The 24653-nt window shown below is 39.4% G+C and overlaps 1 protein-coding gene across 8 annotated transcripts in view; it reads left to right on the plus strand.

Annotated features, from left to right (window-relative positions):
- CTNNA2 (catenin alpha 2) overlaps positions 1 to 24653 on the plus strand; it is a 1080823-nt gene that overhangs the window by 667417 nt on the left and 388753 nt on the right. Inside the window, exon 1 of one of the 8 annotated variants that reach the window (XM_077843065.1) lies at positions 23089 to 23187. The exons of the other annotated variants lie outside the window; for them this stretch is intronic. Within the exon in view, the coding sequence (XP_077699191.1) occupies positions 23104 to 23187 (84 nt within the window). The 5' untranslated portion in view covers positions 23089 to 23103. Of the gene's footprint in view, positions 1 to 23088; positions 23188 to 24653 lie in introns of those variants that run through there. 8 annotated transcript variants of the gene reach the window in all.

Raw genomic sequence — 24653 nt, forward strand, 5'->3', positions numbered from 1 at the left:
TGGGGAAATCATGACACAAAAGGGGAGGCCACAGTTGTATATGTAAAACACTGATTCAGGCTCTTTCGTGAGTTGCCCCCACAAGAACCCTCCTTGAACTTGTTATCCTAAAGCTTCAGGGTGAGACCAGATGGAGTATTAGTGGGACATAAAGAAGCCCAAGGGCCATTGGGTTCTCAGCTCTGTGCCTTACTTATTCCAGAAAATGAAGAGCCAGCTACTCTTAGTGTGATTCTCACAGAGTTCTTGTCATTTCCTCACCATATCCTACATATTAGCAGAAAAATGAGGAAATCATCGTGGAGAAACTCATTCCTTACAGGTGGGAGCCAGATGGGAAATTTGACCTGGCCCTAAAACTAGTTCATGTGCATGTGACAAAGTAGGTGTTTTTACTGTGCTGGACTAAAACAAACAGAAAATTATAAAGTGCACAAAGGGATTTTCCACTTTGCTGAGCCTTGCAAAGTGTTCACACTTGAATTCCTCTTTTTGAATTCATTATCTCAGGGCAGCATTTGGCTTAGAAAGTCAGGGCAGCTAAGCTGAAAATGTGTCTTCTTATTACTTGAAGTTAGTGAGAATAGCCTACAAAGGCTGTGGTATTTGGAACCAGCTTTGCTCTCTGAAGATTCTTTGTCAATAAACTCTGTTTCTAATTCCTAGTGTATGGCTCTATATAAAATATTAATTTAGGGCCCAGTCTTGATCATTTGTTTTAGTATCTTGTTTATTTGGAAAGCTCACTTTATCTGAAAGTACTTATTAGTACTTTTTTAATGCTTGTATAACTTGCATTTTGCACATTCTTTAATTTGAAGGATAAATCGCGGGTGAATACCTAGATCACACCCGCAAAGAATCCATACACAACCATTGTTCTATTAGGTTATTTGCAGCATAGTCCCAAGAACATGTCAAGTCCCTTCTAGCTACTGTGCCTTTACTCACATATTCATTCTTTTCTCTATCCCAATCCTACTTGTTATTCAGCATTTAAATCACCTCCCTCCTCTCTTTCCCCTAATTCTTGTCAGTTACTTTCTGTTCTATTCATCTGACAGCTAATCAGATACTTTATAACATTTCTTCTTCTATTTTCTTTTAATCTTGAATAACAATTTAAAATTGTTACCATTGGAGCGCCTGGGTGGCTTAGTAGGTTTAGCCACTGAGACTCCTGGTTTCAACTCAGGTTGTAGTTGGGTCCTGGAATCAAGCCCCACCTCAGGCTCCACGCCTGTGGACTCTGTGAGGAGTCCACTTGGGATTCTCTCACCCTCTCCCACAGCCCCTCCCTGCATTCTCTTGCATACTTTCTCTCTCTCAAATAAATAACTATATCTTTTGAAACATTGTTATTATTATTTACCTTTTTTTCTTATTTATACCTGCCTCTCTGAGTGGAGCAGGCACTTCTTTAATTGAGGGGCTGTATGTTCTCCTGTGTGCTATTTGTTTTTGTTGTTGTTGTTGTTTTTGTTGTTGTTTGTTTGTTTGTTTTTTGTTTTGTTTCTTCCTGTGTGCTATTTGTCACAGCACCAAGCACTTGCCTTACTACTAGATGGACTCTGGGATATCCAGGTGGCTCAGTGGTTGAGCATCTGCTTTTGGCTTAGGGCTTGATCCTGCAGTCCCGGGATGAAGTCCCCCATCAGGCTCCCTGCATGGAGCCTGTTTCTCCCTCTGCCTCTGCCTCTGTCTCTCTTTCTCTGTGTTTCTCATGAATAAATAAATACATAAAATCTAAAAAAAAAAAAAAAGACACTACTAGATGGACTTCGTGAAAGGATTTCTTGAGTTGATGAATCAATTAATTGATAAAAATGTGCTATTGAATAATCAATGGATAATGGGTGAGAAATATACTTGACCTTATTTCTTTCCTTTTCTCAGCAGCTGTTTCACAACTGGCTAAATGAGATGGTGGCAAGAGGGCTGATTTCAAGCCCTAGTTTATGAACAGTTTCACAAGAGTTCATTTAGTGGAGCCAGAAAGTGAGGGAGTTCCTGAAAAGCAGGAATAAATTGCTGTTAACTGCTATTGTTTGCAATTTGCTACTGGAAGTAGCAAGGTAAATTTTAGTGCACATATATAATACAGTTGTATTGATTGGACTGTCTTTTTAAAAGTTATTGGTGCAATTAAATTGACCTTTTGCCAGGATAGAAATAACTTGTTTAATAAAGACTGAACAAATGAATTGAGTATAATTTTAAAATAGCAGATAGACAGCGCATTGGCCATAAGGCCTTTGTAAAATCACTGCAAAGGCTAAGCATGAACCTATTGAGCTCAAGCACTGAGGAATCCACTTGGGTGCATTAGGCATGATGCTAGATCCAGAATCTTTTTACAAACAGGAAGCACTATGCAAAGACAAGGGTTGCTCAGGTACTATTTCTGGGCATGTGAACCTATTTGCCAGCCTTACTGCGAGACCACTGACACTAACTGGTTCATGATAGGACCTCTGAGACTCTCAGATACCATGTTATCTAAGACAGCAACCAAGGCCTCTAGAACCTTCATATATGCTTCAAAACACAATTCACTAATGTCTACCCAGAGTCTCATATTCCAAATGGGAAATATTTCACTGGATATCAGATGTTTTGGTGAGCATCTCTTCTTTGAGAGAATGCCACTTACTTACTGTGTTCTACACTGTGTATGGCACCCTTGCCAGGAGGGGCAAAAAAACTTGAGGCAGAGCCATTACATGTAGTACATTCACACTCTATACAGTGTTTAAAATATACCTTCTATTGAAATCTATAAATCCTCCCAAATGGGAATCTCCTCAAAATGCATATTGGAATACAGACTTCGGCATCTCCCCAGTCTATTGAATTAGTACAGTCTCTGGAGGTAGAAAAGTTAGAGAGCCAGAATCTATATTTTAACGGAGGATCTCCATGATTCTGACAAAACCAAAGTGTAAGAACTATTCCAGTAAGGGTTATAGGCTTGATAAAGGACAGGAGAAAACACAAAACATACTGAATGTATTTTGTATTTTTTTTATGAGGTGGATAGTCAGATGTGTCCACAAGAGGAGAAGACAGAAAGGTTGTGGTAAATACAGTTTATCAGACAGCTCTTAGGATCAGAGGCACTTCATGGGACATGGGACCATGTGGGAGAGCCATGAGGGTAGTTAGGAGGAAGAAGACAGGGCCCAAAGGAAGGTTTAGGCCAGAACCTTTTGCAGTGATGGGATGTCATGTTTATCAGGAAAGGCAAGGCAGGGCTGTTTAGATTGCTAGTTTGATTAATTTGGAGTGACTTTGAGCTATAGGAGTGGTCTCTAATTGACCAACATCTGGTCCTGGAATGATTATAGCAGAGGAATATTGCCTTCCAGGTTGCATGGGCCAGATAAAAGAGGTATGGCTCGGGACTGGTTAGTGTGCATGTCAAAGGCATGCTCCCAGCTGAACCTTTTCCTATCTTTAAGGATTGATTGACTCTCCAAGGAAAAGTCTCTCCCTATCTACAAAGGGGTTTTTTTTTAAGCCATCAAAACATAATATACAAAAAATAATAAATTAGCAAGTAAATGTGTTTAAACATTTAAATATATTTATTTATATTTTCCGTAGACAGAATGTCACTTGTCTACAGGCATGTGAATTTGTGAATGGGATGAAGAATTACCACAATGGGAATATGTTAGGAAGTGAAAAATGATGCTGGCCAGGCCACACAACCACCCAGATGCCCACTACTGTTGCCTAGATTTGGAATGTGAAATCTCTCTGTGCTCTGTGGGCAAGAAGCACAGATTTTTTAAATTATTAGGTTATATATGGTATGTGTATCAAGATGGAAGGCCCAGAATGAGAGCCTAGAAAACATGCACATTTTAAGGAACGGGTTTAGGAGGAGGGGGAGGAGGCAGTGAAGAAGTAGTCAAAGTTAGCAGGAAGACCAATAAGTGGAGGAGCACATTGAAAGGGAAGGTTGGAGAAATATTTAAGATTTTGATGAAGTTATAAAATTCAGTTACAAGCTGCAGACAGTTCAAATGATATGAGGATGAGAATGAGGTACAGATGCTGATGTCCAGCATGTTCAGTAGACATAAGAGCAATACTTCGGTAAATCTGCATTCTCTGTTGTCAGTAGCAATCACAGCAACTGTGTTTGTTATATAACATCGACCAGTGTATTTAGGCCTCAGTTTCCTCACCTATTAAATGAGAAGACGAGATACTCGACATCTCAGATACATTCAAACCCCACCACTCTCATCAGTCATGTCTTGGAGCGCCTTCTGCAAAGCTCCCTATCTGACTGATTATGGAGCCGTTCCTCCTTTCCACACCTTACAGTATGCCAATTAGTGTGTCTAACATCCTGGCTTGAGCAAGTCTACCTTCATGTGACTAGGGAAGTAGCTCAGTGTCTTTTGACTTTTCTTGAATTCACTTCTCCTAATCATACTTACTGGCTCCTCAAGCCCTACCCACTCCTTCCCTCCTTTTCCGAGTTCTCTGTCGCTGTCTTTCCTAAATTCTGTCCATCTTTCTAATCCCTTTGGCAGATTTTTCTTTGGCATGTACAAAGCACTCACCCATAGGCTTCTGACTTATATTATGGAGGGAGATATCCAAGATTTAATAAGGTCTGAAGTCTAGAGGAAAATAAAATTAGAGGAACTAAATTGATTCCTATACTGGTTAGATACCAGAACCTCAGAATAAATATCCCAAGTGGTCTTACTCTTCAGGTTATTGAAATCTGGGACTTCTCACTGAAGCAATTTACATGTTGTTAAAATTGTAAGAGTCTCTTAAAATTAACACTCATGTAAATTTTTTTCGGTTGAATTTTTTCTGGACATTGAACATTACATTGGGAATTGTGGCTGTGCCTATGACCTCTTTATCTCTTAGAGTGATAAAGACAGTGTCTCTGTCTGCCTTTATTATTTCAGAGGATCTCCCCATTGCTGCCATTGCCAGGTCTATCATACAGAGGTTCATTCTTTAGTCAGTTAGCAAGTTCTTGTCAAGTTAGATGGAATTTGAGACTTCCTCTGAAATGTGCCCTTCTCTATCTGCTTTCAAAACAGCTCACAAATTCTTTTTGTGATCATCAGTCTCCTCCTGGAGGAAATTAAGACTTGTTATTTGGTTTTGGGGTCAGAAAAGTTCTGGAGTTCTGACACCTCATTGCTCCTTTTTCTCTGTGTTTACATGTAAACTCATATGTGTCAAAAACAAACACAGATGCAATGTAGCCTGGTTAGTGTCTAACCACTGTGTGCTTCCCTGGGCAAGGTGGTGGGGCCAGGGTGGGGTAGCATCTCTCACCAGCTCCTGTTTAGATCCTTGATGACTTGCCCCAGGGGAGGCACCATGTTTTTTTGGTAGAGGTAGTTGTAATTGGCTGTCTCTTCACACTTCCAGTGGTGGTAAATATGCCTCTAGAGCATGGGATATTGGCCCCTCAAAATAAGCAAAGATGGCTAAAAGCTATATTGGGTCCAATTTATGTAGTAAAGCAATGAGTTATATTTAAGTAGTTTAAAAAAATTGTTAAATAACTAAAAAGTCTGAATTTTGGATCTTACTAGCATTGATACTTGAAGAAATAACAGAGATGCAGGGAGATTGTTTGCTAAAAGTAGAAATCTATATAATTTACCATGCTGAACATTGTGATTGCTCTATCAGGAGACAGGGCCTGATTTTCTTTTCTGATCAGGATCATGATGGAAAGAGCTTCCAGTACCTTTTTTCTCCTCCATATTGGCAAGCTCCTTGGGCAGAAATGGTGATGACAAGGGTTTCATTTGCATGGCATGTTCTCGTTGCTATGCTGACCAACATGGCAGGTGAGGCAAACCTACGCACAACGTGTCTAAGTCCACACTTGGCATCACAGTTCTCCGTGTTCACATATCCTTCCTCAGACTAACATATAGAGTTTTAAAGAACCTGCAAAATCACTGAGGCTAACTCTTCTTTGCGTAGGACATTCATGTACATTACTCAAGACCACAGAGCTAATTATGGGCAGATTCAGGGCCAGGATCAGGCCACCTGACTTCCCATCCAGGCTCCCTCCATATTGCTAAGCAAAGGAACCTCTTGGGGATTGAGACAAAGTCACTAAAATACAATTTATCAAGGAATTAGTAGTATAATTATTGCTACCACTTACTGAGCATGTCCTATGTGTCTGGCACTTGTCTAAAGCTTGCAAATAGTTTTAATTTAATCTTTACCCACAAACTCTTAGGTAGGTACAATCATTGTCCTAATTAAAAACAAAAAAGAAAAATCACAAACAGATAAAAAAGAAATTGAAGTATGATGAGCTTGATGGCTGGTTCAGGGTTGCCTGGTAAGTTACAGATTAGGAATTCAAATCTGGATCTGTGGATTCTAGAATACATATTCTTTTTTTTTTTTTTTTTTAGAATACATATTCTTAACTATTGTACTTGGCTCCCTGTAAAAATCCTTGCATGCTGTACATAGTTGTGATCACTTGTACATGCAATTTTGTAGCTTGCTTTTTTCACTAAGCATTCCTTTATTAAAAACCATAAGCATCCTTGTTATTAAAAATTCTTCATAATCACCATATGAATAGCTTTATATAAGCTTCTATCATCTCGCTTTATGTTGTCTTTTTTTCCTATTTCCTTAATGTTTTCCTTCTTTTCTTTTTATTCTCTACATACTCTTTCTGAAGCTATTTGCAATTAGACAATTTTTTTTTTAAGATTTATTTCTTTATGATAGACATAGAGAGAGAGAGGCAGAGACACAGGAGGAGGGAGAAGCAGGCTCCATGCCAGGAGCCTGACGTGGGACTCGATCCCGGGACTCCAGGATCGTGCCCTGAGCCAAAGGCAGGCGCCAAACTGCTGAACCACCCAGGGATCCCCTAGACAATTGGTTTTATTGTTACTAGTTGTTAGGATTTTTCAAAGGCCTCTTTAAACATATTTAACTAATTATCTGTAGTAGAAACTGAACAATGTCCAGTCCAACATCCCCAGTACATAAAATGAATAGTTTGATTCCTTATATCTTTTTCCCTTTCTTAGCCTCTTATGTATTTAATCTGAGGTTTACATTTTTAAAAACAGTTATATCATTTCTGTCCTACAGTTGAACCTCTCTCTCTCCTTCCCTCCCTGTATTTTCCCCTCCCTCTCTCTCTCTCCTTCTTTCTCTCTCTCTCCATTTATATATCTACCTACAAAACTGTATGTTTGTATATGTATGTGTGTGTCTTATAAGAAATTTGTGAAATCTTAAATTAAAATGACTATAGGGAATCCATGTGGGGATGCCTAGCTAGGAAGTGAAGGAGAGAGAGGCTAACAGCTCAGGAGTCAAGTTTAACTTGTAGATATTCTTTTGACAATCATTAGCATATAACCCACAGTGAAAGGCTGTGGGGATTGTGGAAATTTTCCATCTAGTGAATATGAAGATAGAAGAGAAGCTGACTGAAGATGGGATTCTAGGAAACACAAATATATTAAATGCCAGTGACCGACATCTGTAAAGGCGAGGAAACAAAAGGAATAATGAACTATTGGGACTTCATCAAGACAAAAGCTTCTGCACAACAAAGGAAACAGTCAACAAAACTAAAAGGCAACCTACAAAATGGGAAAAGATAGTTATAAATGACAGATAAAGGGCTAGCATCCAAGATATATAAAGAATGTCAAACTCAACACCCAAAAAACAGTCCAGTCATGAGATGGGCAGAAACCATGAACAGACATTTCTTCAAAGAAGACCTACACGTGGCCAACAAGCACATGAAAAAATGTTCCATATCATTTGTCACGAGGGAAATACAAATCAAAACCACAATGAGATACCACTTCACACCAGCGAGAATGGCTAAAACTAACAAGACAGGAAACAACAGATGTTTGTGAGGATCTGCAGAAAGAGGAACCATCTTGCTTTGTTGGTGGGAATGCAAGCTGGTGCAACCACTCTGGAAAACAATGTGGAGATTCCTTAAGAAGTTAAAAATAGAGCTATCCTATGACCTAGAAATCGCACTGTTGGGTATTTACCCCAAAGATACAGACGTAGTGAAACAATGAGACATCTGCACCCCAATGTTCATAGCATCAGTGTCCACAATAGCTAAACTATGGAAGGAGCCACAATGTCCTTTGAAAGATTAATGCATAAAGAAGATTATATACATATATATATATAAGGATTTATATATATATATATATATATATATATATATATATATATATGGATTTACATCAACGTGGATAAAACTGAAGGGTATTATGCTGAGTGAAATAATTCAATCAGAGAAAGATAATTATCATATGGTTTTGCTCATATGTAGAATATAAGAAATAGTGAAAGGACTATAAGGGAGGAGGGGGGAAACTGAGTGAGGAAAACCATGAGAGATTCCTAACTCTGGCAAACAAAGGGTTGCAGAAGGAGAGGGGGGTGCGGGGATGGGGTAACTGAGTGATGGGTATTAAGAAAGGCACATGATGAGATGAGCACTGGGTGTTATACTCTATGTTGGTTAATTGAATTTAAATAAAATATATTTTTTTAATGGTAGTGACAGAGAATGAGAAAAAGTGATTGAAAGAATTGGAGGTAAATTAACAAAAAGGAGTCATACCATTCAGCAGAGCAGAGTTTCAGGAAGGTGGAGTTCTTTGGAGAATGTGCCTGGAAAGTGTCCCCTGGATCTGATGTTGTAGGCCAATGGGAACTTTTGGAAGTGCAATTCCATGGGGATAATTAGCATACAGGACACGATTGCGGCTAGGGACCAAATAAAATGTTCAAAGGCAGCCTGCTTCTCTCTCTGACATCTAATACGCTGGGTGTCAGGGACTGGTTCTAGCAAGTGACCTTGGACAATACTTAATCTTTCTGGGCCTTTGTTTTTTAAGCTGTGTGGTTTATATATAATGTCTAGAATGCATTCCAAATCTAATGTATATGTGCACTATGATACTAGTAAGTATTAATCTTTCCTCCCACTACCCAAGACAAATACTTCAAGGGAAAACAGTAACCCTAAAATGGCTCTCAAATTGTGAACCAGCTGAATCTTAAAAGAAGTCAAATATCTGGACTCCTGAATTTTGCTGTTGATATCCTGACGATTTTTTATGTCTTAATTTTAGTCATGAAACATTAGTCAGTGGTATATATGATATAGCCTTTTAATATCTCATCTAGAGTTCCTTCACTGCCATTTATAGGACTATTTAAGCAAGTTCTCAGGAGCTTTGATGCAAGGGTTATTAGAACCTACAACTTGGTATCCATCTTGATTATGTACCAATTATGTATGACACCTGACACATTCCTTAAACTTTGTATCTTGGTTTATTCATCTTTCAAAAGCAATTTGTTAAATATAAATGATTGTAGCAACAGCCGAATTGGTACCACAAGGAGAGTTCACTGAAAGAGTTCAAAGCCTTGACATCCATTTTAATTTGGTGTGCTACCACTCCAATCACTGTTCCTCATTCAGAAGCGCTGCAACTTCCCCAGCTTGAGAAATAGCGATCCATGCAGAGAAAGGAATCTCAAGTGAACCCCACAAGACTAAGTAATGAAAAACTGAAGACTCAAATGGATCCTGTTGAAGCAAATAGATGAAGTACCCACCCCATTACATTCTAAAGAAAGCCAAACAAGCCAAAGCTATTTTTCTACAGGTGACTCACTTTTCCCAAGAATTCCCTAAGATCTTTAATTCCATTTGGCTCTCTCTTGTGATTTTGAATGATTATTTCTGAATTCTTAGAAGGCTAAGAAGAAAAGTAAATGCCAGGTAGCAAAACTTGCCTTGGGTCCTGCATCATTTCACCTGGGAAAGCCCATATTACCAGGCAACATGAGTCATTAAAGACAATAGCTTTTTCTCTTTCTGGTTGAGTATAGCCAACATTCACCAAAGTATCACCTCCACATTTTAAAAGTGCTATTCTGCTAACAAATATATAGATAAAATCCCAAAATTATAAACGTATCCTTTTAATTTTCAGTCAGAAGAAGTTTATTCAGTCAGCATCAATGCTTATAATTTATAGATTTTGTATATAGAATAATCAGATTTAAACTGTCTTGAATCAGTTATTCTGGGCACATTCAACATGTTGCCTGGGCTGCTATTATACTTAAAATATCCCATTGTCCATTACAGTAATTTATTTATACCTCCTTATCCTCTCCTATCTTGGGAGCTCTTGAGGATAAGGAACTATGACTTATTTATTTTTTGACTCTCTTAATATTTATAACAGAAGCCTGTACATTGGAACTACTCAGTAAATATTTGCTAGATGACTAAACTCTGAGGAGGAAATTAAAATGATGATTTAAATGCCCATTTGGCTATATTCCTAATTCTTTGTGCCTTTACTTTTCTGTTTAGTGGGACTCCTTTCCCCTGGTTTGTGGGGTACAAGCTAGAATCCTTGCTTTGTAATGCTTTGTTCTTTGGAAATCAAAGTTCTTGGCTCAGCCTCTTGGGTTGTTCTGCCTTTTATAGGTGCTATAAATTTGATCACCATCAAGGGCCGTTAAACAACATACAGTGATAAAAATAGTTCCCTTTGCTGACATTAGGTGTTTTCTAAAACAGCTCGATAAATTCTGGTCAACAGAAACTCTTTGTGATTTCAAAAGTCAGAAAGTGAACTGTTGACACATATCTGGGCAGATAGAAAATAAATTGCTCTGTAGTTGCTAAGAAATATGTCCTAGGTGCTTTTTATTATGACTAGTGGTTGACTTTGCCTTCACTCTATGATATTTTAATAGAACTTATGCAAGCTTCTGAGGTTACAGGAGGCCTTGTAGGAGGCGACTTGTTTGCAAAGTGATGTATCTGCAGGAGGCATAATGGGTAGGGTGGGTGGGAAAGGTAAGTTGGTAACTTTTGCAAAGAGGAGACTTGACTTTAAATTTTATTTATCAGGTTCTTAGGAGAGGAATAGTGATATTGGTAACTATAAAGAAGCCCTGGTTTCAAATAAGACCTAGAAGTAAGAGCTTCTGGCATATTTCTCTTCTTTCAGTCACTTTCTATTCAGTTATTCCTGAATATATTGCAAACTCTATTTCTTCAAACTACATTTTCATATCATCATTCTGTTTATCACCTATGATCTTAATTAAGCCCAACTCAACTCAAAGTAAAAAAACAACCAAACTGGAAGTGAAAGGGCCAGTTTTCCTTTGTGTCTATCCAGGCACATAAACTTGAGCAAGTTACACAGCTCTTCTTGGGCCATTTTCTCCCCTTGAAAAAAGAAAGGGTTGTACATGATCTTTAAGATCACTTCTACCTCTAAAATCCACCCAAGACACTTTGATTAATTTTAAGCCCTGCTATTTCTCCTGACCACCCCTCCCTTTCTGGCCTGGTTTCCTGTTAGTTCTAAAGAGAGTGTGTGCAGATCATTTTGTACCTGCCTGATATCTCTGTAACTAACTTGTGAATCATTTTAGGGGGAGTCAGTTCCACACTCTTCCACCTTGTATGTCCCTCATCTTCCTTACCTTCCAGGCCCTGGGAAAAGGTGCAGTCTGTACGTTCACCTCTTTGCTGTTCTTTTGCATTTGCTTGGTTTTAATGTGTTACCTTCCCCATACTGTAGATTTCTCCATCCTCTCTCCTCAGCCTCTTTTCTTTGCAACCTTCCACAACTAATATCTCTTCTCTCAAAATTTGATTCATTGAACGTCTCTTTCAAGACCCTACATAAGAAGAGTGCCTGGGTGGCACAGTCTGTTAAATGCCTGAGTTTGGCTCAGGTCATGATCTTGGGGTCCTGGGATCGAGCCCCACATTGGACTCCCTGCCCTATGGAGTCTGCTTCTCGGCCACTGCCCCTCCCCCCACTCATGCTTGCTCTCTCACACACACAAATAAATAAATAAAATCTTTAAAAAAAAGACTCTATATAAGAGTAATACATCCCAGAAGCATCATTGTAGATTGAACCTCATAAAAAAACTTTATTGATAATCAAGAGCTATAGGATTCTACAACTTGCCCTGCTTTTCTACTTCTGTATGATGATTATTGATAGGGTGGGGGTTGAAGTACATCAGAGAATATGCTCAAAAGCATCTTTCTTGTCAGATAGAGTATATAAATCCATAAAGCAGGACTGGGATAAGATTGTAGAAGGAGTGGAAGACTGAGGTCAATGGGACAGGTGTTGCATTTTTTCCTTTTTTAAAGTAATTTGCATGTCAAATCAAACATGCTTGACAGTTGAATTCAAACACTAGGCCACTGGTAAACAGGCTCTGAATTAGGTGGCCTCTGGAATGCCTTTCAATTCTAAGAGTAAATCTTTGAATATATGTTCAACTCCATGTCTCTGGTGTCTGTGTTAGAATGTATTATTGTATGTGTGCTATTATTGTATGTGTGCTATTATGTTTCTTTGTAAGTTTTTTCTTGAACTGCTTAATCTGTCTTGACTCTTGACTCATATATATTATGGGCATGCATTATTCATTTTATAAGCCCTGATAACACCTACCACATGCTTCTGCCCACATTGATTCTCAGTAAGAATTTGCATTAAAGATGGCTAAGTTAAGAGTTGAGAAGACTGTAGAAAAATAAGAAGGAGAGAATGGAGAGAAAAGTATTTGAAACAGTAAGAAACCACTGTAAGAAGGAAGCTAAGATACAGAATAGCAGGTATCTGGTACCTAGACTGATCTGGCCCTTTGACTCCACAATACGATACAGATTTCCAGAGTTGAGCTAGTGATCATTTTACTCAGTGTTTCCCGAAATGGAAAGCCAAGGTGCTAGACCTTTTGACTGTAATGGCTGGGTATATTATTACGTGTAGGAAAAGTTTTTGTATATTTTAATTATGTTAGAAAAATACTGATATCCCATTTACAGAAATAATAGGGTTTTCTTATTAAATTTAAAAACGTATCAATTCATAGGATGTAGTCTATATATTTAGCAAAAATCATGATGATATTATACAAATTACTATGTTTTGGGAAATCCCTTTGTTTTTCAAAGGAAGAAATTGACTTGGCAAAGGTCACAGCAGGAGGAACTTTAAACTCCTGCTTGTGCCCACTTTTTAATGCATTTGTGTCAGCAGTAATACCGCTTTATTAAATGAAGCCATTTTAGTGTGGATAGAGGATATATTACATTCAGCAAGCTTTCTAATCACAGCAAGCCAGCGTTGCCCCACTATCCATGGCTGGTTACCAGCCACTCTCCCTTTATTAATGTGCTTCCTTTGCCAACGAATGGAATACATACAGCATTTTCAGAAACCCATTAAAAGTCACAGCCTATTGTTGCTGCCCCCAGCCATACAGTGTGAATTCAGTTTTCATCTTCTGTGTCGAGGGAGATTCTTCTCAGAAATGTATGTGTGGGCTCTATCTAGCCAGCACCCCTCCCACACATGCTCTGTGTTTTAAATCTTGCACCCAAGCCCATTTGCTTCTGGATGGTTTAGTGGCTCCTCTAGGTGGCTTTTCATCTTCCTGCAAATAGAGACAGTTATGGCATATCTCAATCCAAAATAATTAGAATCTGAGAGAACATAGTAAGAAATAGCATCCCCTTCCCAGAAAACATTCAGGGTCCTTCAAGGAACTCCTTAAAACTTTGCTGTTGGCACATTGTTACTCCGTCTACCAGAAACCCCTACTTCTAGAAAGAAACTGGCTACTTTTTCAAGTATCCATTTAACTTTCATGTGAAGAGGTAACTTTCTCTTAGGTCATCCCTAGAAAGTGGTCATTCAGCCTCTGACTTGAACAACTTCAATAAAGCAAATCACCCAGATCCTAAGGAAGGAAGTCCATCACTGGGGAGCTCAAAATGTCATAAGAATGATCCTTTGTTAAGCAGAAACTTAAAATTTTACTGCAACAAGATATAGGACAGATTGCTGCATCGCTGTGGGTATTCTATAAGTTGAATGCCACTAACCTCTAAATTAATAACACCATTGGTTGGTCTCTCCTGGATGCTTAGAAGAGATTTGTCTAAAGTGCCCAGTTTGTTCAAGAAGGGTTCTCTCCACAATCATTTTATTGAGGCTTTTTGTGCCAAGGAGGACCCACTTAAATGATGAATATGACCTAGTATTTCTTCTTTAGTTAAAATGGGTATATCATTTTCAGAGACATTTATGTGTTCTGGAAGGTTCTGAGGAGTCATACATTCCAGTAAGAGGGCATTTTATTCATCATTGCAGCCTTGTCTTGACTATCCACATCTACTTCCTTCTTACTTAAACATTCTGTCTCTTCTGAGATCGATGGCTGTAAATGAAAAAAAAAAACAACCCATTAAATATATGCATATGTAAAATACACAAATACACATGCACACACATACACAGGGTAATTGGGAGTCAGAATCGTAATTGTTCTACCTAAAGCTATCCTGTATTAGCTACATTATTGTCAGCAAGTCATCTAACTAATTTTTAAAGTGAGAATAATCATGAAACCTACCACAGAGTATCACCATAGGGAGCCAATTTTGAAATGATACACATGATGAAAGGACTTTGTAAAATATAAGGAACCTTGCAAACATTAATGATTGCTTTGTTGCTGAAAGAGAAGGCAGAAAGAAAAGAGGGCCATTCATCACATTCTGTAGCCTGGATATAGCCACCTGATGAATGCAGTGCATAAGAAGGCTGAGAGGTAAATCTGCAGAGAGGAGTTCCAGTGAATATATGATGCATCTCTACCAGCTGCCAGTGAATATCCTCAGATTTGGATGTATGAGGGTATCCAGCATGAAGCCCATGCTTACCCTAACCCAGCCAATCAGTTTCTGGACAGTGAGTTATTGTGCAACTTGGTCCTAAATGGATCATATATAGATCTACCTTTTCCTTTACCATCCATTCTCTTAGTTGTGTCATGACTTGTCCTTTGGCATTCTGTCAAGATAAGCAATTATTGAATTAGGAGACGAGAGGTTGGTGTCCATGAATACCAGATAGATGACCATGCTGAAATCCACATTCTGGCAATTATCAGAGCAGTGAGTTAGGCTGCAACTTGCATTTTAAATGTTATTTGCACCCAGAAGGCAAGAGCAGAGTCCCTAGAGTCTATTCATGGTTAAATTCAACATTGCCACATACAGTTGTAGAGATCGTACACTGTGCAGGATTAGAGTATATTGTGCATACCATAGACATCAGAGACTTATATATTTACTGTGACAAATTTCCTAAAATGGCTTTTTCTAACAATCCAGCATTTTATAATATGTTTCTAATAGAAATAAAATAAGGTGTTAAATGGGATAGCTAAAAGAATACATTTCTCTTATTTTAAAAAGTTTTTACTACTCTTTGTGTGAGCCTTGTATGTGAACTCTTCCTACCTTGAGCAGAGTGGCAGTCCATTCTTTTGGACTGAAGTGAGCAAAACCAAGTGTGAAAATTTTCCAGGGAGAATCTTCAGGTTATTTCTGTGCTTCAGAAGCTTGCAGATATTCTTAAACAAAAGTAAATTCAGTACCTGGGAAGTAAAGTTAATTCATTCAGCCTGTGTCTGCAGAGCCCTGTTCTAAGGGAAGTAAAGACAGGATTCCGGGACATACCACAGTCAGAAGTCAGTTCAGGGCTTTATTGAATGGCTGAAGACTGTAAGTAGCATGGCCAAGTTTAGAAATGGGAGGGGGAAAAAAAGAAATGGGAAGGAAATGGTGGTGTTCGAACTAGAGGAGCTGAGGCAGGCTTGATAAGGGAGGGAGCTGTCCCACTGAATGGCCTGTGATAAATAGACCACCCCTGTTTTCAGGCCACCTCTGCTTTCCGGAGGGGACAGGAAGCTCCTTCACATGTTAGTCTACCTTGTGAGGACTGCTTCAGGTGAAGCATCTTCAGAGCACATTTTCATGGGCATCACAGCCACCTGAAGGGCTGAAGGGCAAATGGAGGGAATCCCCATGCTAGCCTCAATTCCAGGCCAGGAGTCAACTGCTGAGCCTTGGATTCCTCCAGCAGGCAAAAGGACATGTGTTCGGCCTGATAGGGATGGAAGGAGCTTTGGTAGAAAGGACTCTGCTATAGCCTCCTCATTAGCTAGCGGCAATTAGAGGTGCCTATTGTAAATATTATTAACATCATTATTAAATCTACTGCTGCAGAGAAGGAGGCCCCCATTGAAGGAAGAGAATTGCTTTGACTAATATCTGGTTAGCAGCATTATGAGTGTCAGTGTCAGAACTGGGTGGATTTAGGGCTTCTGAAACCCCATCTTGGCCTTTGTGCTGCATTAGGATATCTGATAGCAGTTGCAGGTGTGCCGGGCTCCTGGCCCTAATTAGACCCTCTCCACTCAGGCAAGAACCCTGACTTCTCCCTGATTACTGTGCCTGGCAATGTATGGATACTCAGTAACTGCTATGAGTAGCATTATGTAGATTGGACTGGCCCATTTTGGGACGTTTCCCTACTCAGACATCCTCCCTAACATTGGCCCCATTTATTCCACTGCTCACTGAATGTCAGGTTTTCAGAAGATGCAAGCCCAGCCCCAGGGAGAAAGGGAGATGGGACACATGGAATAACCATGGCTCTGACACCTGTACAGGCAAACCTCCTGCAGTACGTTGGCTCTTCCCAGGAGACTTGCCCAGCCTCTGATGATAGATGATGCTAAGGGAGATCACAGGGGCTGTCTCAGGAAGTGAACTACTCTGTACTCTTCTCAGTGACCTCCCATCCTGGACATGCCTTTCTCATGGGCTTCCCGCCCCAGAAAGGTACTTCAGTGCCGTCCTACGTGCCCGGTTCCACTCCTTTCCCAGAAAGCTTAATCCACTCATTGGTTTCCTCTGAGTCCCACAGGTTGTTCTTGAGACATATTGAAACCATTCCTTTAGTATGATTTTGTTTCATTTAAATATATAATCTACGTTTTTAAAAAATATTTATTTATTTATTTATTTATTTATTTATTTATTTATTTGAGAGAGAAAGAGAGAGCATTAGTGGGCAGAGGGGAGGGAGAGAGGAGGAGAGAGGGGGGAGAGAGGCAGACTTGCTGAGCGCAGATCCCAATGCAGGGCTTGATCCCACAACCTGGAGATCACGACCCGAGCTGAAATCAGAAGTGGAAAGCTTAACAGACTGAGCCACCCAGGTGCCCCACATATAATCTACTTTTTAAACTTCACTTCTTTTCAGCATTGGGTGGCAGAAAGAGGGATTAAAGCTCTGATGTAGATGGGGGTTTCAGGCTTCATTCCTCCACAAAGTTACTGTGTAACAATGGACAAAGGGTTTACTTGTTTCTCTTTACTAGCATTTCTCATGGCTAAATCACCAAGCTGATCAGAGCATTATATCAGATCATGGTTAGGAATATGACTTGAAAATAAAAAGGCCTATTCTATAATCCTGGACCATAGTATCAATATGTGGCCAATATGAATAGTAATAATTGCCAGCTTTTGAGCCCTTACTATATTCCAGGTACTATGTTGAGTACTTTTCTCACATTTTATTTCTTTTAAACTTCATAGAAACCCAATGGGCTCAGTACTATTATTATTGCATTATTATCCCACATTATAAAGACTTCCAATAGTTAAAATTTTTCCTAGTCTTCCAATTCTCTGACAGAGCCAGTATTGAAATCTTGGCACCCTCCTAAGCCCGCACCCTTAATGATCACACTATGCTATTTCACAATGATGTTGCAATTAATAATAATAGAAAACAACTATCTGAAGGATTGCTATGACTCTGTTAATGTGACAATGGGGGAAAATTATGGAGGGTCAGCAGTCAGCATACATTTTGTAGAAATTGTTCCTGGAACTGGGGGCACTGTTTTTCATGGACTCTTCAATCCAAAGATATCTCATTTAGTGGTATCTGGGGCTCTGGCTTTGCTTGGAGGCTCTAGAATGGATTGGCTGACATTGTTAGGTCTTTCCTAGTCCTATGATTCCTGGTAGGTGTTTGCACAAAGCAGAAGCTATATCGGTTAATGAAGAAACTTTACCTCTTTGGCAGGATGGCAAAGGATGGCATCTTAAAGTTGTAGCTGTGACCTCACTCACATATGCCAATGGAGTACATCAAGGAAACCAAGATTCAGAGAGAGACCAGAGGTTGGGAAATTATTATGAGGTTCTCAGAGAAGGAGAGGCACTAAGTCAAGTGGTAGAGAACTGCAAAAAGCAGAGTCAGCCTACATCACAATTGATAAACTCCATTTTATCTGCTTAGTGGGAACCCCATTGGTTGAGAAAGAAGTCTTCACTTAATGGGTGGCTAAATTAAGCATTTAAAGACACAGTTCAGGGTAGCTCAGCGGTTTAGTGCCACCTTCAGCCCAGGACGTGATCCTAGAGACCCGGGATCGAGTCCCACGTCGGGCTCCCTGCATGGAGCCTGCTTCTCCCTCTGCCTGTGTCTCTGCACCTCTCTCTCTGTCTGTCTCTCATAAATAATAAACAAAATCTTAAAAAAATAAAATAAAATAAAGACACAGTTCACCTTTGAGTTGCATCTTTTCCTGATGTCCCTTCAGGCATCCCTTCCAAAATGTTTAGGTGACATTTGTTATCTTATGGCCTAATGCAAGTGCTGAGGACCAACTGCTTAAGGAGAGATGTTGCGTCTACTCTTGTAATGCTAACTGGTGGCCTACTGTGTGCCTGGTAGCACCATGGCTGCAGTCAGACTGTGCACCATTCTGAACATTTGCAGTGTCTGATTTCCAAACCTTGTTTGAATTGCTTTGACTTTATGTTAATTGTTCTAAGCAGAATGCAGTATTTGCCTCTCAGTTCACACGTAAATATGGCTCTCTTTAGATGACACATGTACCTATAGAGTTAGCAGAAAATTTAGATGTCCATTTGCTGGTATTATTTTTGTGTGTACACTGCAAATGTCAGTTCAGGTTTTGCTGGTCAAACTTACCTTATAATGGGCTTTGGTAATTTAACTCCTAGGAATGGCTTGGTTACAGAACCCCATAAAAGTTTATTGGCTTCTGCGTGCTGGCTTAGGTTGTAGGTTAGAATGTACCTCAGAAATTAGCTTCACCCAGTTTAATGACTTCATTACAGAGCAGTTTGCGTGCTCTCAACCACTTCCTAATATATTTTTTAACACCAGTTTGTAGCTATCATGAGCTATTTCTGTGTAGTAGGAGAGGCGGATATTGGCTCATTTAAATGGCCAAGATTAAAAAAAAAAAAAAAAAAGTCCCTGAAATGGGTTTCACCCGTAGTGTCCAGGTGGTTGGGGACCTTTGCTGGTAATATGGTTAAAGATAATAATTTTAATACTGTAGCAGCTAACTCCAGTGCTATAAAGAGATCAGTGTATTAGTCATTGCTTTTTCTTAGGGCAAATAAATAGCGATTGCTCATAGCCATTTGGAAATTATATTTATGGTTTACATAAAACCAAAGGCAATAGATGTTGATGAATATTTATAGCCATTTATTAGTATGTATCTATCATCAAATGAGCTCAATTTTTCTCCCTATGCCTAAATAGGGTGTTTTAGAAAGACTATTAATATTAACCCTTTTATGGTTCCCTGAGACATGTTATTACACATAACTAATGAACTGTACATAATATGGTGACATCTTCTAAGCTAACTGCTTGCTATTCTGTTAATGCATTGGAGCCTCAACATTTTAAAAGGTGCTTTAAAAATAGGATTTATAACTTTTCTTTAATTATAAATACATGGTAATTAAAAAATGCATATGTATCTATGAATAAGTAGATACCTTAATAGTGGTACTCTCCAAGTGATAGGAACATGAATGATTTAATGTTTTTTTAATTATATTCTCTAGCTTTAGAATATATACAGAGACAGAGATAGAGAGATATCCTATTCCTCAGTACATATTTCCATTTATTTTACACTAAGTATAGAGTAAATTTTAAGAATATTTCATTTTTTATTCTTCCTAAATATAAATTGTATTGGCTGAATTGTGCTCTGTAGATTAACCACTAATCAGTTCCCTATTGTTGGCATATGGATAGTTTCCAGGCCTTCGATGATTATAATACTGCTTGTGTTATACACAACTTTGTGTATATATATCCCATACAAGTTTTGCAGTGTTTCCTAATGGAAATTTCATAAAAACGGAACTGATGGGTGGAAGTGTGCTTATGTCTGGCGCTTCTTCACTCAATCTTGACTGTCTGAGACTTGCCTATGTGGCTGTTCGGTGTGAGCTACTCGGGCCTAGAGTGTGGTCTTCCGACCTCTCTCTACCTTTTCCCCACATCTACACATACTCATCACATGTCTCATTGCTTTGGGCGGCTTCGTTCTTTGTGAGGGAGGCCTCTGGATGGTTTAACATGTAGAGTTAGCAGTGTCTTAATCAACTGGATAGAAATATCAGTGTCATACCTGCTCTCTTGTTGTTATCTTGTCTTGTTGAGGACATGTTATCAGCATGTCCTCAACTCAGCTCAAACCTTCAAGATTCACTCTGAAGAACTAAAAATCAGGACCATCTACAAAGTTTTCAAATCCCAACAAGAAGACTGCCTGTTCTGTCCACAGCAACAAAACTGACACAAATTAAAAATAACAAACATAATAGTAGCTAACAAAAACTCCACTCCACTGTGCCAGACTTGCATTATCTAACATAACCTCGGAAAAGAAGTTTCCTTAGAAATTGATCCCTGGGTGGCGCAGCGGTTTGGCGCCTGCCTTTGGCCCAGGGCGCGATCCTGGAGACCCGGGATCGAATCCCACATCGGGCTCCCGGTGCATGGAGCCTGCTTCTCCCTCTGCCTGTGTCTCTGCCTCTCTCTCTCTCACTGTGTGCCTATCATAAAAAAAAAAAAAAAAAAAAAAAAAAGAAATTGATTTCAGGATACTCTTTGACTGGGGGTGGAGCAAGGGTGCATAATTGCTTAATCGGGTTCTTGGTCTCAGTAGGAGGTCCTTATTGATTTTTATTTGTTTTCTGTTTCCACTTAATGTGGGGGTATGGCAGGAAGAATCAAAAATCTATAAATCCACAGAATGTTAGATATTATTTTGTTAAAGCAACTTTGTACATGAAAAAAACTGAGAACTGGAAGGGTTAGAGGCTTGTGTGTGGTGAATTTCATAGGAAGGATTGAGCCTAAAGTTTAGTCTTCAACATGCTATCCAGTAGTCCTAGGAGACTAGATTTAAATTTACAATTTAAATGAAATGAAATGTAAAATTCAGTTCTTCAATCACTGTAGCTACAGCATAAGTGTTTGATAAGTAGATGTGGCTAACGGCTACTAGGTTGTTAAAGAAACTGCTACAGAAATGTTGTTGAACATTTCTGTCATCCCAGAAAACTCTACCAACAGTACCGAACAGCTCTACTCTTTAACCTCCAGCCTAATAGTGGTTCCACTGTTCCACTGTATTCTCTATTGAAATGTTTTTCACAGCCACAGAATGCACTCTAGAGCAACTCTGCTTATTTGTAATTTTGTGTGCAGACCTCTTAAAAGCGATTCATTATTGCATTCTGGAGCCATCCGCAGGTTTATGAAAGCATATTGTAATGCCACTATATTTAAATTATCCACACTGGATGCATAATTACCACCTTAGGTCTTTTAATATACACGTCTCTTAATTTTGCATTTTTCTTAAACATATCAATTTGCACTTAACCATAAATAATAGTGTGCTTAGCTCATACATATCAATGAGAATCCCTTTTAGAAGTGAAAGATTGCTTGCTTAATACCAAGGAGTATTTTGGAGAACGTCAAATCCCTTGACAGATGCTTGTTGCTACAAGGATTTATTTTCTTCTGCTCGTAGCTAAAATAGCATCAGTTGCATTTTGCTATTTAACGATATTGGAGGAGAAGGTTATAGCAAAATGATTTACAAATAGTAATTGCATTTCCCAGTTGCTTATTTCCATAAATGAGTCCAAAAATTTAATCTGGATTTGGATATCAGCCCCAACAATATATTTGTATCTTTACCAATCTCACAAGAAGGTGTTTGTCTTTGTTCTAGGTAAAAATGTATCAGAAGTTGCTTCATGAACTGAGATTCACGTCTTTTTCCATTTGATTTTGACTTTATACATTGACAAAGGAGACATTTGTCTAGAAGTTGTGATTTCAGTGGCTTGAATGCCCATCAGTGTCCTCATTATTGGTTGATGCCTGGAATTTCATTGTTTAGAGTTCAGTTTCTTTAACTTTTCTAACTATTAAACTGAAAATACCTCTGGGGTAGTGTAATATTGTTAATTTGGAAGTGATAGTTCAGCTAGAACTTGAAGGATGTGTGTTGATTTCCTAAGTAGAAATTGAGAGGAGAGGACAGAGGTATGTTGAGAGCATGCCTTATGGAAGAAAGGCATGTGCAAAGATATAGTGGTATCTTTGAGGGACAACTTTTTTTTTTTTTTTTTAAGATGGAGCTCAAGGTGTAAAAAGGACGACATTGAAAATGAAGTTAAAGACAACCAAAACCTAAATTAAGAAGGGTCTTGGTAGCATTTTTAAGGCATTTAGACCTTAATTTATAAATGGGAAGGATTTAGGAAGAGTTTCTGGCAGAAGAACACTGTGAAAGCTTTGTATTTGTGAAACATTTCTCCAGCAGCAATTTGAAAGATAGATGGGAGAAGGGAGTTCTGAAAGAAGGGATATCAGTTAGGGGTGTGTGAGTGAAAACTAAAGCAAGAGAATTCAGCTATTAAGACAAAGGGGTGGCAGTGAAAGTAGCTTTGGGAATGGAAAAGTGCCCAGGATTCAGGAGACATTTAGAAATGACCCAGCCCTTCCCTTCTTCACCTATTTCAATGTAAATGACTCAGAATCCAGTTCTTAAGAGCTTTCCCAAACCTGAGAAATGACACTGAGCTCCCCTTCTCTGGTTATTGTGCGTAGATTTATGGCTGCTGCACCTCCCTTCTACAATCCATTCATCATATGGTAGTCTGTGTGTCCTCACGTATCTCCCACATGTGCCTCATCTCCTCAGCTAATGCGTGAGCTTCTAGAAGTAAGAGGAGACCTTGGTTACCTTCCTTTATCATTGTCTATGGACAGAAATAACAACTGGGATGAGAGGAGGCTGAGAGACAGTTTCCCAAATCTGCCAAATCACCTGGGAGCTTTTGAGAAGGTAAGACTCTTGTCCCAGCTGTGGAACTTCAGACTAAGTAGCTCTAGGATGGAATCCAGATGTTTGTATTTCTTACTTTCAGCTGATTCTGATGGCCAGCTAGGTGTGTTAAACTGAGTTTCTATGAAACTATGGGTTTCAACTATATTAGAAACCCATAGTTTCTAATTCTGACTTGGATCTTGTTTGACTTTGTATAGTCTCACATTTCCCCATCTGAGGAATTACAGTACTGGAGTAGATGATGCTGGGATTGCTTCAGTCATGGGATTTGCTTCAGTCATGGGATTTGCCTAGATGAGGCTGTTTCCTACATCGTTCCTAATTCTCCATCCTGGGAGTAGGATGTGTATTATTTTTCTCTGAATGTATTGCCTTGTAGTCCCTCATACTAATGTTTCCTGTCACTCTTCCCAGAGGGTCCTCTTGCCTGGGGATTCTCCCTGTGAGGGGGGTGGGTGGACACACAGAGAAAACTAGTGGCTGATGCCGTCACCCACAGGCAAGCGTGGTTGACAGTCCTATGTGGGCAAGCGTGGTTGAGTCGTATGTGGAGCACAGATGGTGGTAGGTGGCTAAGGGTGTGTGTGGGGGGGCTCTCTTCAGAAGCCTGTGGGCCACTGTCAGCTGTGTCCCTGTGTCTTGCCAGCTTTTCGCCTACAAAGCTTCCTTGGTTCCTGAGCTACACCTCAGGTGTGCTGCAAGCTTGGTGGTTTGTTACACATTTTGCTGTGCCTTCTTCTTCACTAGGGAGCTAGTAGGAATTTTCCTATGCTAGCCTGACAGTCAGCTTCTTCTCACTGAACCACTATCAATAAAGAGTAATTGATGCCCAGTATTTTAAAAAATATCCTTTTTGTTTTGTTTTGCTTTTCTGACTATATTTCATGGGAGGAAGTTGCTTGTGGATCCATCAGAGTTGAACTGGACTGCAAAGTGAACCAAGGGGTAAGCCACTTACCTAGAATGAGAGATCCAAAGGCCAAACTTCTTGATCAGTGCCTGGGTCCTACCACCTGTTCCCAGCACAGAGCATTTTCCTAATCCCTTCTGGATGCACTGTCTCCTGTGTAGCATCTCTCTCTCATGTGGGATTCTGCAAGAAGGTTAAGCCCTTAAGGCCACGAGGTGTCCATAATATGTAAAGATTAACTTCTTTCTTATAAATCTTAAAATGGCGTTACTTATGTACCATCCCTGAGAGAATTGAAAAAGTCACCCACAGCATTTTATGGGTTCTATGGATCAAGGAGGAACCAGCTGAGAAAGAGCAGTGTCTGGCTCCCAGTCCCCTGAGGGATGCCACCTCAGGACAATATTTCCTGAGAACTATGGTCATGTCTTCGTTCACACTTATGAGCTGGTCCTCCTGGTGGCGCTCTCTCCCTTCTTTCTCCCTTCTCACATTCTCACTGTTCTTAAAACACCTTCCCACAAATTCTCAGAGTATGTGAAGTGCAGGGAGG

This window comes from Canis aureus, chromosome 12 (assembly GCF_053574225.1).
Source record: "Canis aureus isolate CA01 chromosome 12, VMU_Caureus_v.1.0, whole genome shotgun sequence".
Taxonomy (NCBI): Eukaryota; Metazoa; Chordata; class Mammalia; order Carnivora; family Canidae; genus Canis; species Canis aureus.